Below are 14,331 nucleotides of genomic sequence, written 5' to 3'. Positions count from 1 at the left end.
GTGGGATGATTTTGCTTAGAAAAGGGGTCACCAAGGGTAGATATCTGAGAGGTCCCTTACATCATGGGGAGGAGGAAGAAGGAATGCCTGTTTGCCATTTATCACAATATAAGAAGCTTCCCAATTAAAACCAGGCAGTGGTTTGAAGCAAACAAATAAACGTAGTTTTTCTCCTTTGTATTTATAATTAAACTGTGGATCTTCTTGCCAGAGGATGTCATATAAGCTGAAAGTATAAATTATACCTTTTATTCCCTGTTTTTGCTAATGTCCTTTCTGCAGAGCTGTTCAGACTTGTCAGCCAGAGCCAAACTGATTATTGCAAGAATGTCAGGAGGCCACAATCATTCTACAAGGCAGATCTTGGACAATGCCACTCAGACAGAGCAGGAACCGTCTCTGATTTCCAGACAAGGGTACTCCCATAAAACAACTGGCGCAGAATTAGCCAGCTCTGAACTGCACTGAAGTGGTTCTCCATATTTCGAAATGGCTTGGTTGCCCACTGTACAGTCAGATCAGCCTTCAAATTGATCTATTCTGCCCACATCTGGGAAAGAAAATGATGGAACTGCACATAGTGTGTCAGAATCTTGTCAGATGGTTGGCCTTAACTGGTGATACAAGGGGATACGAGCTGCCTTGTTGCAGCTCCTTTGCTGAACGGGACCAAATGAGCTGTTGCTCTGCTCTAGCAGGGTCTGTCCTAAACAGATAGAGAGACAGAAAATGGAACAGCCAGAGCGGTTTCCTTTCTCTTGCTCCCCCATAATTTGTAACTACGCAGCCACATCGGTGAAGAATGGTGATGGCTCAATTGTCTCTATGCCTCCCAGAGTGGTTCTGTCAGGGGCAGGGGCAGCATCAGGTCAGGGTTGTCCCTTTTCCTTACCGTAGTGATGACTCCAAATTTCTCCATCTGAAAAATCAGAAGAAAACTGAGCTTTTTTTCATCTTTAGCTATAGTATTCAAGGGCTGGTTCTGTCCCACAGCTTGGACACGAGGAGCTTGTGGAGTACATCATAAAGAGCGCATGTAGTATATGCTTCTCAGACATTTAAATATTTTCCACCAACTTGAAATAATCCACATTATGCCTGGGTCATTTTACCTTTCGGGGCATTTAATGATATGCCCATGTTTTTTGGAGCATTTTAGAATGGCATCTGGTTAAAGTTGATTATGGTAACAGCAATGAGCCCTGCAGATGTTTGATTCCATATAACTTCCCCAGAGCTAACTTTAAAATATTCTGCCTCACCTGAATAAATCTAAAATGGACCTATTCCAGATTCAAATTGCTTTAACTATCACAGGACCTGGTTATCCAGCTGGCCTCATAATGTATAGTAGTAATCCTCCCGATCCAGACATGATTGACCTGCCTTGATAATATATCTTCCCATTAACTCAATCTAAACCCATGTATTATAGATGTTTTCATTTCTCCCTGAAATATCTGTTCCATAAACAATCTCCTCAGCTCCTCTGTGAACAGAATTAGGAGTTTGTTTTAGCACCTTGCCCTCACATAGCCAGCTGCTGGGGCTGCCCGAGCTCTGCGCACCCATCTGATTTAACCTCCACTGTGTTTTTTGTCCTCTGCATGGCTCTATTGCTTGTACTCCATTACAGACTGCCTGGGGGAGGCTGCCCTCTCAGGTATATCACCGTCTCACCAGGCAAAATGTCCCAAGGAAATGATGTAGGAGTTGTTTCACCCAGTCTAAATCCAATCTTCTATTTTTGGAGAGGTCCCTCATGGATAAATGTGTTTTGTGATATTTTATTAGGTGAAAAGTGCTGACTGTATTAAAAAATCTTGTTCAGAGGTTGATGATCATCTTTTTTACTCTCCACACTACTTTCCTTGTGAATACATTTAATTATACGAGGCTGCATTCATTGCCTCGCTGCCACTGAAGTGCTCTGCAGTTAAGGTCTAAGTACTGAGCCAGGCAGATATTCAAGTGCTGTAAAGTTAGTCTCAATTTTTTTTTTGCCAGCAAGTGTTACACTGATTTACAGAGTGGGGGTCTTCCTGCTCTCTTTATTGAAGTCTCTTTCTTATTTTAATGCCCATATTTAGGTGACTTGAACAGCAGGAATGGATTATTTTAATTGCAGATAACTGGCCGATATTGGGCATATTTTTAGTGCAAACTAGAAAACTGTTCCCTCGTGCTGAGGAGGATTACAGTGCTCACTGACAGGAATCCAGCTCAGGCTTGCTGTTTAGTGTGGAAAAATCCATTTTTTTTTAATGAAAGTTTTATTTGTATTTGTTTTCACTTCATTTCATGGAAGCAAAAAAAAACCAACCCAAAGCCCCATGAAACTGGGATTTGCTGCCTTTGTTCTTACAGAGTACTGCTGTGTTACAGCAGTTTTACTGTGCCAGGGCATGGTTCCTTTTGGATATACGAGCATGGGGAGCTGAGATGCTGCGTGGGGCGAGCAGTGGGATTCTGCACACCCTGCGCCTCAAAAGATGAGACCCACCTCGCACACGCAGCCTGTTAGTTTTCCATGTGGGTTGCTGCGTGTGGATCCCACGGGGAAAGCCCCTCTTGTGCCTGGACGGGTGCAGTGGGGATGGGTTAATGGCTGGACTTGGTAATCTCAGTGGCCTTTTCCAACTGTAGTGACTCTATGATTCCACGATTCGTTCCAGTTCTGCACTTGCAGACATGGTGCCTGCACTGAAAGGCTGCACAAGTTCTCCAGTCTTGATAGGTACAAATTATTCTCCAGGTGGCCAAATCCCAATCAAAGCCTTCTCTAAGCTGTGTCCAGAGGCTTCCCAGGTGCCTGCTTCGTGTGGTGGGAGGTCCCTTCTGGGCAGTGGGATAGCAGCTGTTGCTCAGAAACCCACACAGCCCTGCGAAGGCTAGGTTGAGTACTCTTTATTTTTGAAGCAGAAATAACCCAAGTATACTGTTACTGTACCTTGGTTCAATTTGGGGGCTGTGCAGTGGAACACAGAAGAACCACAATGGAGGAACACCAGGCTTAGGAGCCCGGAAAGGAGAATCTGGCTCAGGTCTTCTTTACTGAGGCAGTAATATGTGTTATGCCAGTAGCAGCCTGTGGTAGGATCAAGCCCACATCACACTCTTGGGTTTGCAAAATAGGAATCCACCAAATTCAGCTGTATTTTGTACAAAAAATTTGGAAAATAACAAATCACAACTGCCCTTGAGGTCATCTGTGCTCCCCTCATAGCCCGTGCTGCGTAACAAAGGCTTTGGCTATAACCAGTGAAATGAAATTGGCACCTTGGATTCAGATCTGCTGGATTTGTGCACATGTGCATGTCAGCTCCCTGTGTTTTTTTAGCGAGGTTGAAAATACATTTTATTTTATCTCTTTAATACTATCAAATAAAACATTTATAATGCTTTTAGTTACTAATCTATATAACAACCATTACTCGTGTGCATGTTTTGCTGAATACTTTTGATCAAACACCAAATTTAAGAATTATTATCAGCATGACTAATTTTGAACTTGGCACTCACTGTGAAATTTACTGTGTTCATTACCATATTAGCACAAATTCCGAGGTGAAATAAAATGCTGACATCCATTTGTATAAATGTTTGTAAATCACTGGAAGATTTTAGGAAGAAAAGCTGTAAGTTCTTCCCACAGCCAAAGGTAGCTCTGCTTTGTCCTCGTGACATGCCCCAAGTTTTATGGTATCTGCAGAGGACCGTGATGCCACCGAGGTGCAGACTGGGAAAAGTTGTGCTGTTGATTGTTGGAAATATTTTATTATTTAATTTAGGACTTCAGCATTCAGGACTGCAAAGGGTCTTGGGATGAGCCATGAGCTTGTGACATAAAATGTCACTTTTTAAGCATAAGAAAAGCTCTTTCCCTTTCTACTTTACACCGTCTTTTTCCATAAAAGGGGAGAAGGGAAAAGGAGACTGAATAAGGTCATCAGTGGTTTCATTGTGCCATTTTAGATGTGAATCAGATTCTAGTGCCGCTACATCATATAATGTTACGAAATGGGCAAAGGAACATTTGTCAGTTCTTAGTAACGCTGATTACCTGCAAACCGAGAGCCTGGCTTGTACGGGGCACAAGATCCTTCCCCAAACTTTTTGCTGCATTATATCGTTAGCACCAATAATAGCATCTGCAGGGAGTAATTAGTAACACCCAGAGGGGAAAGGAATTCTGCCAGAGGACATCATTATGTCTGGAAAACTAAAGATGCTATATAGTAAGGTCATGAATAAATTGCTTGAGCTGGGGGTAGAGGAGAAGACCAGTAAAAGTAGTTTCCTACCGCTGATGATACGCTTATGACGAGCACGTTAATTTGCACTGGAACACCATTAGGGAAATTAGTTTGTTCTGCCAGTTTGTGCTGCTGGATACCATATGTTTACCTTGAGGGAATGTTTGTGGAGAACCACTTTGGGTTAATGGTAAATGTCACAATTAAATAAGTAAATATACAGAAGTGTATCTGTGACCTGCACCGGTGCACAGACCCTGTACCAGCACACTGGTGTGCCACGTTCCGTGTGTACATACAAATGTGTACTTTCATGTACTAAGTCCATACCGATCAGCTTATCAGGACACACAGACATCAGGTACAAACAGCACCTGCATCATTTTTCTCTCTGATCTGTTTACGGGTGCATATGTATGGCTGTGCCCCGTGCCCTTTCCATTCCATCACTGCGAGCTGCAAGCGCTGAGCTCGCCCTGCTGCTGGTGGCAGTGCTAATTCACCTGGCACAGAGCAAGGTGAGGGGGAGAGCAGGTCAGACACCACGTTAAACACCTCTGATCAGGTGGAGTCCCTTTCCAGATTACCAGAAGTTCCAGTGTTGCCTTTTGCTATTGCCAGCCCCCTCTAAAAATCTGCGCAGGTGCCGAGGGTTTGCAGCACCTCTGCAGATTAAACTTTAAGAACACTCAGCCCAACCTGTCGCAGAGGTCTTTATCATGCAAACTTGACGCCAAGTTCAATAACAGTCCTGTTAGTCTTCTGCATTGCAGAGGCCTTGAAAAATTGATTTTCTGTTTTGCCTCTGACTTCAGTGGAACCAGCTTTTAGCCCTCCAAGGCAAATTTATTCCTGTAGATTGCAGCTACTTCTGAAATTCTTAATTTAATGTCCTTAAAGAGTCAAACTTTCAGAGGGACCGGGCATGGCTGCAGGCTTTGCTGGGTGCTGTTGACCACTGCTGTATTATTAACTCCTCTTACAGTCTGAAATTCCATCCTTTTCCTTTTATAATGCATTTCAAGGATTTAAAGGCCCGAGCCAACATGTACAGGAGTAGATACAAGTTTTTTATTGAGGAACAGACAAGAATTTTAAAGATAATTGGCCATTGTTTGCAACAGGAGAGTGTGTCTAATGGAAACAAGCAATCTGATCCTTACTGTTAATGTTGTTAGGGCAACATTAATCCAGTGGAAACACTTTGTGAAGTGGCCAGGGCTTGTTAACACAGCCAACACCTAAGGCAGCAGTGTGTCTTTAAGCTCCACTAATATTGTACAATAATAATTTCTGAGGAAGAAAATCTTCACCTCTGCCTGAACAGAAACAAGACATATTATTGACTGCCATCCGGAAAGATGTATGCTCTGGCCCTCGTGAGTCTATTAATATTTGATGCTGATGGATGTGAGCTGGCAGCCTGAGTTATTAATGGAGTTTGGTTCCTTGGACCTAACCCTCGATGCATAGGGGAGAATTAACAATAACAAGAATTGTATGCCCAAACCTCTCCTGATACCAGAAAAGTCTGTCATTTAGTTTCAGCATCAATTTGTTAATATTTCGAAAGTACTTAAAGCTATGAAAGGTCACAGAGGTGGCGTTAGTTACATTATTGGTGCCATTCATTTTGATTTAAAGCTGACTTTTTAGGATCCCTGGGACCACAGATCCCCACCTGTATCTTTTGCCAGGTTAGGGTACTCCCATCAGATATGGATTTCAGACAAGAAAAGGCTCACTCCTGTTAGCTTCTGAGCAGTTGTGTGGAGGTAAGGGATACCCTGTCCTTGGTTGAGCTGAGATGCCATCCAGTGGGTTTGGATGCAAAGAAGAGGGCAGGAGCATGCTACTTTACACATGGAGAGGGGCATTTCCTAGAAATGGCCCTGATCCAGCACCCAGTAAAGGGGAATTTTTCCACAAATTGAGTCATATTTGGCCACTGAAATCAGGAGGTAATATATTGTATATATATTGTATATTTATATATATATATCAGATACGTATTTTGATAAATTGGACATGCTAAGGGAAAGTGCTGAAAGAAATGAAGCACTGTTGAAAGTCTGTGATGTCCATATGGATCATTCTGACTTGGAAAATAGAGATGTGAAATATCAAGTTATTTATAGCTGGATTTCTTAATATAGCTTTAACATTTTCAGGGGTATATGTTTGATTGAATTAGCTTCTCCTTGCTATCATGTATACCACATCCAGACATTTCACTACTCTCATTAACCTCCCGATCTTAATAGAAAAAAAAGAATAATCAACTTAAGAAGCACAGCTGTTGATTAATTTTACTAAATAGGATAGAAAAATAAAGTGCCATATTGCAAGATTGAAGATTCAGTGCACAACGTTTAAAATCACTTTAATAGAATGTATAACTCATTAACAGCTGGATAGACAGATACTGCAGCATTATTCACTTGGGCAGGTGGTGAGAGGGAGGTGGAATTTACATATCTTTAACGGTACCTGAATGCATTTAATTTCATAGGTCATTCTCCCAAATCAAGTTCAAAATGTTAATAACAGGGTGTGCATTTATAATTAATAAAATCTTAGAGCCAGTGCTATAGTTCAAGTGCATTTTCCTCTTATGTGATTAAGAAGTTAAGTATGTTTGGCAGTTGTCACTCAGGGAGTTCTGAAGGTCTCACTTGTCAAGCCCAGAGGCAGCAATCTCATTGAGCCAGTTACGTTGTCCGCTAAGGTTTGTTTGCAAGCTAAGGGCATATAAGGTGGACAGCAGAATGACCAACCTCTGATAGTCCATAAAGTGCAGTGTATTAAAGTAAGTGCCGGAACGCAAAGGTGTTCTGACTTAGGAAGAAACATCCTGGTGCTTATCTTATATATGGAACTGTTCCTTCAGCACAGATGAATTATCTTACCTGTGTCTGAGTGTCCTCTGTGCACAGTAAGCATACAGAAACAGGTGAATCTGCTGTGCCCAGGGCCAGGGTGTACCTGCCTGCACCATGCAAGGACTCCCACAGTCACAGAACCCACTGGCCAGCAGGAAGTCCTGGTTCTGCTGCCTCCCATGCCCGGATCCTGCTGCCCCAGTCAGTCTGGCTCTCAAGGGAATGTGTTCACATCACTCTGCACTGCTTTCCTTTTCAAAGACATTTTCTTTTACTCCTAGATCACTAGTTCAAATCCAGGTAAGGTCAGTTGTCATAGAAATTACAGCAGTGCCAGCAGTCCCGCGCTGTACATGAAATGAGTTGGGAGTTTCATTCGCACAAGATACAGCTATCTAAGTGGCACTAATTGGCTGTCTAATTGTCACACATAGGAGAAAGGCGGAGGATTGATTAGGCGTGGAGGCTGAATGCCCCTCTGCCATCCCGCTCGCGCTGGGTTCCTGTAGCTCTTTCTGTAGGCACGCTGGCAGGGTAATGAGGGGCAGCGTGCTTCAGATTTTCTGGCTGTCAAGACAGCACCTTTTACAGCCAGTCCTTTCCAGGGGAACTTGTTTTACTCCACCAAGGTCAAAGACAGCATCTTTTACAAACACTGCTTTCACTGAAAAATCAGGGGCTTGTAGGATTTACTTCTGAGCAGTCCATATTTTAACCATTTTGCTTACTTCCCCCTAAACCGAAGTTTTTAGTATAAAATAGGAAGAGTCCTGCTGGTGCTACACAGAGCTGCTGCAACAAGCACATGGGTTCGTGGTGCTCAGAAATCCGCTCATATTTCCTGTTACCGTCTCAGTGTCTGATGCTGTGATGTACAGGCTCCTGAAAGTGCTTGCCACGGCATAGGGAAGCTGACATTTTGTGCATTTTTCCCCTGATAAATGGATGCTCCTATCACACAGTGAAGCCTCTCACCTGCAAAAATACATTTTGACCAATATTTTTTCCCTTGAGCTATGATATAGGTCACACTCTGCAATGTAGTTACTATTTAACTTTGGAGCAGGGTATCTCTCTCTGACATTGGACTAAATTATTACAGTTTAAATCACTAGAGAAATAAATGTAGGAGCTCATTTGTGCTGTGGAAGTCGAGACTACAATCTGAAGAAAATGGAATAAAAATACCTTACATATGCTAACATTGGTTGGCCAGACTATGGGACTCAGCAGATAGGGTTGAAGGGATTATCTCGCATTTTAACTCCCTGGTTGCATCAGATGAATGACATTGGTAAAGAAATGTACTTGTGTTTTCAGCCATGGGAGGTAATTGGTACATGCAGCGTGCCATAATTTACTGTTGACATTTGCTATATTTCTGTAACATGTATTTTCCCTCCTTTTCCTCACTTGCCCCACACCTAAAGCAGAAATGGGGCTGAGACTGATTGCGTTTTGCTCTGTGTGCCTCCTCTCTCTGACATACGCAACACACCTTGTTCAGCATTCTTCCCAGTGTCACCATGTCATGCAAATTAGCTGAAAACAAATGCAGGTACCAGCTATGCACCACAAAGATCTAATGCATGTGCCGTGTAAGTTTTCCTCTCTGCCAGGCTGTGGAAGATGAGCATGCGGGAGATCCTTTAGCTTTTAAACAACCATGTTCTTAGAATATATTTTCCAGGAAATGCAGAGCAATCTTTGCACGGTTTCAGACTGTATATTTTGTGATTAGTGTTTCATAAGTGATGTTTTGCTTAATGATCCAACATCTGTTCTAGGAGGTTTGTTTTTGTAACTTACACACCTCCTGCTGAATGAACGCCAGAAACTTGTCCCTTTCCTCCAAGTCAATCAAAGCACTAATTGCATCATAATCACGGGAAGCAGCAGTGGCTGCTGAAAGTGCTGAAGATTCAGCAATCAACTCATAACACTCTGCTCACTGTTTCGAAAGAGAAAGCCTCCCTGTGCGGAGATGGGAATTTCCTGAATTTGGATTTCTTTAGCTGACTCTGTTTTTTTCTGGTTTTCAGGGAGATGACTGCACCATTACCTGCATGGCAGGAACCTATGGTACCAATTGCTCATCAGTCTGTAATTGCAAAAATGATGGTGCGTGTTCCCCCGTGGATGGTCTGTGCATTTGCAAAGAAGGTAAACAAAATTCAGATTTAACAGTCGTCTGCAATTTGGCATCGGTGCTTCTCCCCTTCTAAAGTGGCACAGCTGTGCAGTCAGTAACTCCACTATTTATTTGTGCCTGTTGGTAATTCAGCGCTCTGCCCCAGGAACAAAACTCAACAAGGGCCTGACTGTATGTTTTGTCTCTGCCCTGAACGAGGGCCAGACTTAACCGCGGTGCTGCAGGAGCGGACCCCAGAACGAAGTGCGCCTGCAAGGCCACACTGCTTTCTAAAGGAAACGTGAAGCAAACACCAAACTGGGGTTTTGCAGTGGGATTTTTTTTCCTTTGTCCATCCTTTTACTGCCTCATTTCTCCAGGACTCAACAACCCCCTTTGCCCCTCCATGCCTAGAATAACGCAGCTGGGCAAAGGAGCAGCCTCCTGCCTGCCCGCCCTTCCTTCAGTCCAGTGCACTGTCAGTGGGGTGCACCTGGCTGGTTGCCATCCCCTGGTCACGGTGACAGCTCACCCATGTGCAGGTGTCCTGTGTCCAGCATGGGGCTGAGGACATGGTTGTCCTTTGTGTGGAGAAACAAGAAGTCTTGTCTGTTCTGAAGACTGCAAGAATCACCAATTTTTGTCCCACGTATGTGTCCATAATTCCTGTGTGTGCTTGGTAGTGACCCCTGTTTCCACCTGGGAGATCTTGTACACTCTGTAACGTGATATCTCTGATGTTCCCTGCGTAGTGGTGCCTTTCCCCAGAACACCAACATGAGCTATCCTGTATGGCACACGTAAGCCCTAAAACAGAAGTGAGGCAAACAGCAGTAAAATCTGACATTTCAAACATGAATTAATGAATCATTGTAGAACCCCATTTAATGAGGGTGTATAAACCATGAGTTACTGCTCAACTCCATTACATGCAGCTGCGGTGTAATGAAAGCCATTGTGGGGCTGGTCGTTAAGACTTGAGCCTTAATGGTTAGAAATGATGGCCTTGGTCTTTTTTTTTTTGGTGTAATAGCCTCTTTATATTAAAGAGCCTTCTCAAAAAAATACGAGGTAAGAAACAAACAGCATTGAATGGCAAGTGTCTTGCATTCAGCAGGTCTCCAGCAGATATTGCTGTGCTCTCTTGCTGCTGAGCAGCTTCTGCGGAGGCATCAGACACATCCACCTGGCAAACAGCAACACAGAGATACCTACACTGCCCTTCTCCACCTTTGGATGTTGGCAGAGGAGGCTGGGAGGTCATAATCAAAGGGCCAATCTTTGAACTCATGGTCGATGTCTTAATTTACACCAAGATCAGGAGGAAACTGGTCCTAGAATCAAAGAGCTGCAGTTTGCAAGGTGCCTTTCTTGTCTCTTCTTTTCTGTGCTGTGCAGGAAAAAGGCACACATCTGCCTGGAGAACATGCGTGAGACACCTTTGCAAGAAGTTTTAAATCTCATGATGTAAAAATAACTCATTACTTTTTCTGTGAAAACATGCCGAAATCTTTTTTCTCTCTGAACTTTCTTTAGGGTGGCAAGGAGTGGATTGCTCTATTCCATGTTCGAGTGGAAGCTGGGGTTTTAACTGTAACCAGACGTGTTATTGCACAAATGGAGCAGCCTGCAGGCCAGCTGATGGCTTCTGTCTGTGCTCCCCTGGCTGGCAGGGGGACTACTGTGACCAGCCATGCCCTGTGAGTGTAACTGGGATGGTCTCACATCCCCTTTTAAACCATAGTCCACGTGGCTCTTCTAATCACACAGTGGATCAGTATCTCATTTTGTCTGTGGATATCTGAAGGAAATCGTGCATAAATGACAGATAGCAGTTCCAGCAATCGAGTCGATGTATTACCTTTTGCACTATATTTTATCAGAGCTATTGCAATGTTATCTGCATTTTCTTGAACATCATTTTTTAAAGTGATTCCTCATTTGGTTCTATATAGAAATTTTAGGCACTGAGTTGTTTCTATTTTCTCTGTATGTTAATTTAAAAAATGCGACTCAGCATTAAGAGGGACATGATAGATGATTTTGCACATTTTACAGCAAAAAACTGATTACTGAGAGTCTTTTTTTTTTATTTATATTTTTGGAAGGATGGAACATATGGTCTTAATTGCAGTGAACGTTGTGACTGTAACCACGCAGATGGGTGCGATCCTGTTACCGGTTACTGCTGCTGCCTTGCTGGCTGGACAGGTAAAATGAGCAACTATATAAAACTTGGGATTATATCTGTGTGTTTGTTTCTTTGTTTATTGCTACTGTATCAGTTATAGCACTGAATTTCTGACTGCAAACTTTTAGATAATAGCTGGAGACAAGCTCAGCTGAATTTACGCACATTTGAATCACTCATGATGGTGACAAAAATTGGCATTTATTAAATTTGTATTCAAATTAGTTGAAGATGGCTCCAAACCTGGAGCCAGATGTTAGCCTTCTGTAACAAGAATGCTCGGGAGAGATGCAGATTGTATGGAAATCCTGCAGTGCTTTTCTCCTTGAATGACCTTTTCCACCAGGGTTTTGGTGCCATAATGAGTCCTGTGGCCGTTGTACCTGAGATGCAGATAGGCTCCGTCTGGATGCTAAGAGTCAGTACATCTGCTCCATCACACAAACCAGTTTTGTCACAAACTGTTGTCTTTATGCCCTTTTCCCATGCTTCCTATTGCACAGAACGGTAGCGATGGAGAGCAGATTAATGCTGGTTTGGCAAAGAATTCTCATGATTACACAGAGGTGGAGAGAAATCTTCAGTGAAGTCTGAAAGTCCAGGCTGGAGAGCTCAGTACAATCAGCCCTGCACTTGACTCCATCCTGATATGTCTCTTTGCTAGCTTTTGACAGCTAACATAAACAGCAGTGGGGGACAAGTTATTGATCCAACCAATATTTCACACTTAGCTGCCTAAAATACGAGTTAATCTCCCCCTAGCTCTCTGGAGAGTCCCTGGAGGGAAATAAGCTTATATTCCTGCCTATATCTGCAGAGCCACCAGCAGCACCGAAATGCATTGGTATTAACAGCATTCATTTGGAAAATTTAATTGTTTTTCAAACAAAAACAAGTTGGAAGAATGTACGGAGCAAGGCAGGCTCAGGCAGCCAGCATCTGGGATGCTGTTACCTTGCACCTTCAGTTATGCCTTAGACTAATGCATGTCTTCCATTTCTGATGGAAAGAGCATCACCGCACAGCACGAGGCAAATGCTATGAAATTAAGCTTTTACTTTGCAATGGAAACAACTTTTTAGAATTAAATAAAAAGCAAAAATATGAATTTCTTTTACAACAGAGTTACTTTTCAAAGATGATGAGCATGCATCCCTGAAAAGGGCTTTCTGCCCACTGGAAAATCCATTCTGTAAGCTCCCTACAGCCCACCCCAGCTTGTGTTCTTCACTCATGGACTGCATTCATCATTCTTTGAGCCTCTTTGCCATCACATCCATCTGTCAGGCTTTAAAACTGTACTGTGCTTTATTTATAACCATCAGAAAAACAGTTGATAGGTTTTCCTGTAGTCACTGTGAGTTTCTTCAAGGGGCAAAAGGGTTTTTATAAGTACAGAGAATTAATATATATTCATTTATTTAGTCTAAGGGTTTATTGCATGTCTTTCTGTACGTAGCATTTCAGAGGAAAGTGCAGAAAATGCACTTTGCAGACTGAAGTTGTGGCTTTTTCTTAAAGGCATTTGAAACATATATTCCATACTTTCACAGCACATGCATATCTGTAATTGTGCATCAAGTGCAGTTACAAATTACTCCAACTAAAGGTAAGAATCATTTCTGTGACATATCCCTCCTTTTAGTTTCCATACTGGGTGAGGTGAATGTCTATTAACTTGCTGGCCACTTGCTGCAAATGAAGCACTTTAACCTTCAGCGCGTCCCTGCAGTTCTGGAGCTGCCTTCTTCAGGATCACGTTTCTGTGAGGAAAGTATTACATTAGCATTTGAGAGCAGGTTGGAGCTGAGATGTTGACAGGACCATGTAAGGTGTGCACTGTAAATGCTGATAGACAGAGCCAACATGTGTTTTGTCAATTCTGCATTCAGTGTTTTTTCCACTTGGCTTAGCATGAGACACAAGGATAAATTCTGTTCATGCTACTTTGAAAGTATGTAATTTCAGAAACTCTTCAGCTAGATAATTATATTTTCATATTAAGGAGTATGGCATTGGTAAAAGATTAATCTTATTTCTAGTTGTTGTGAACTGGCCCATGATGTGTTTTGCAGTATATTTTATAAATATGATGTGATAAATAATTCAGGCTTAAATTCGTACTTTCAGAGTTTGGTACTAATTAGGCATGGCCTGAAAAAGATCAGAAAAGTTCAGCATCATGGAACATCTGAAGGTTTTCCAACCCACTCACACCAGACAGGGAATTCACATGGCTTTCTGATCCTAATAGCCACATAACTTCATCTGAAACAGCATATTCTGTATGTTCATCCCACATGTGGGACTCCCTGCCTTGATGTCAGTGTTCTGCGTGTAGATCAAGGAGAAGATTGAGCCCATTTTCTTTAAAGTAGTTTCCAAGATGTTACTGGTATAAACCTTGGGAGACTGATAGATGGTTGGAGCATGGAGGAAGGCTAGAAAAAGAAGAAAAAAAGGAATAGGAAGAGTAGCATACAATATAAATTAATAGCAGTCTACCGCCCTTGTCTTCTGTTACGACTGCCACTCATCCAGAGTCCATTATTCAGGGCAGTGCTCTCCCACTCTTCTGTGTCTAACAGCCCAGAAAAGCTAGTTTTGGGAGCAGAGAATACCTGGCAGAGGGGAAGATGATGAAGAGATTGCCACGTCCCATCCAGGAGGTTACGAAGCTGTGCAGATCAGCTCTGTGCCAAAATAAGCAGGCTGGCAGCAAGCTGCTTAGACGTGCATGTAGATTTGCCATTGAGTTCAGTGGGGAATTAATTGCACGTGCACAGCTGAAGGCAGAAGTTAAACCCTGATCAGACCTGAAACTGATTGCATGCTGTTGATATTGCTGAAAGCACCCAACCAGGCACACAG

At 42.7% G+C, this 14,331-nt stretch overlaps 1 protein-coding gene across 17 annotated transcripts in view; it reads left to right on the top strand.

The window, feature by feature from the left end:
• The window catches only part of MEGF11 (multiple EGF like domains 11), a 280,422-nt gene that overhangs the window by 218,506 nt on the left and 47,585 nt on the right, over positions 1-14,331 (top strand). For all 17 annotated transcript variants that reach the window (XR_002442023.1, XM_021407912.1, XM_021407917.1 and 14 more), the window contains 3 exons: positions 9,181-9,301; positions 10,806-10,969; positions 11,378-11,480. Coding sequence is in view for 16 of the 17 variants with exons in the window: in XM_021407912.1 (XP_021263587.1) it covers positions 9,181-9,301; positions 10,806-10,969; positions 11,378-11,480 (388 nt within the window). In the remaining variant the exon portion in view is untranslated. The remainder of the gene's footprint in view (positions 1-9,180; positions 9,302-10,805; positions 10,970-11,377; positions 11,481-14,331) is intronic.

Source organism: Numida meleagris, chromosome 9, assembly GCF_002078875.1.
Source record: "Numida meleagris isolate 19003 breed g44 Domestic line chromosome 9, NumMel1.0, whole genome shotgun sequence".
In the NCBI taxonomy this organism is placed as follows: domain Eukaryota; kingdom Metazoa; phylum Chordata; class Aves; order Galliformes; family Numididae; genus Numida; species Numida meleagris.
This window is presented reverse-complemented; position numbering and strand designations above follow the sequence as displayed.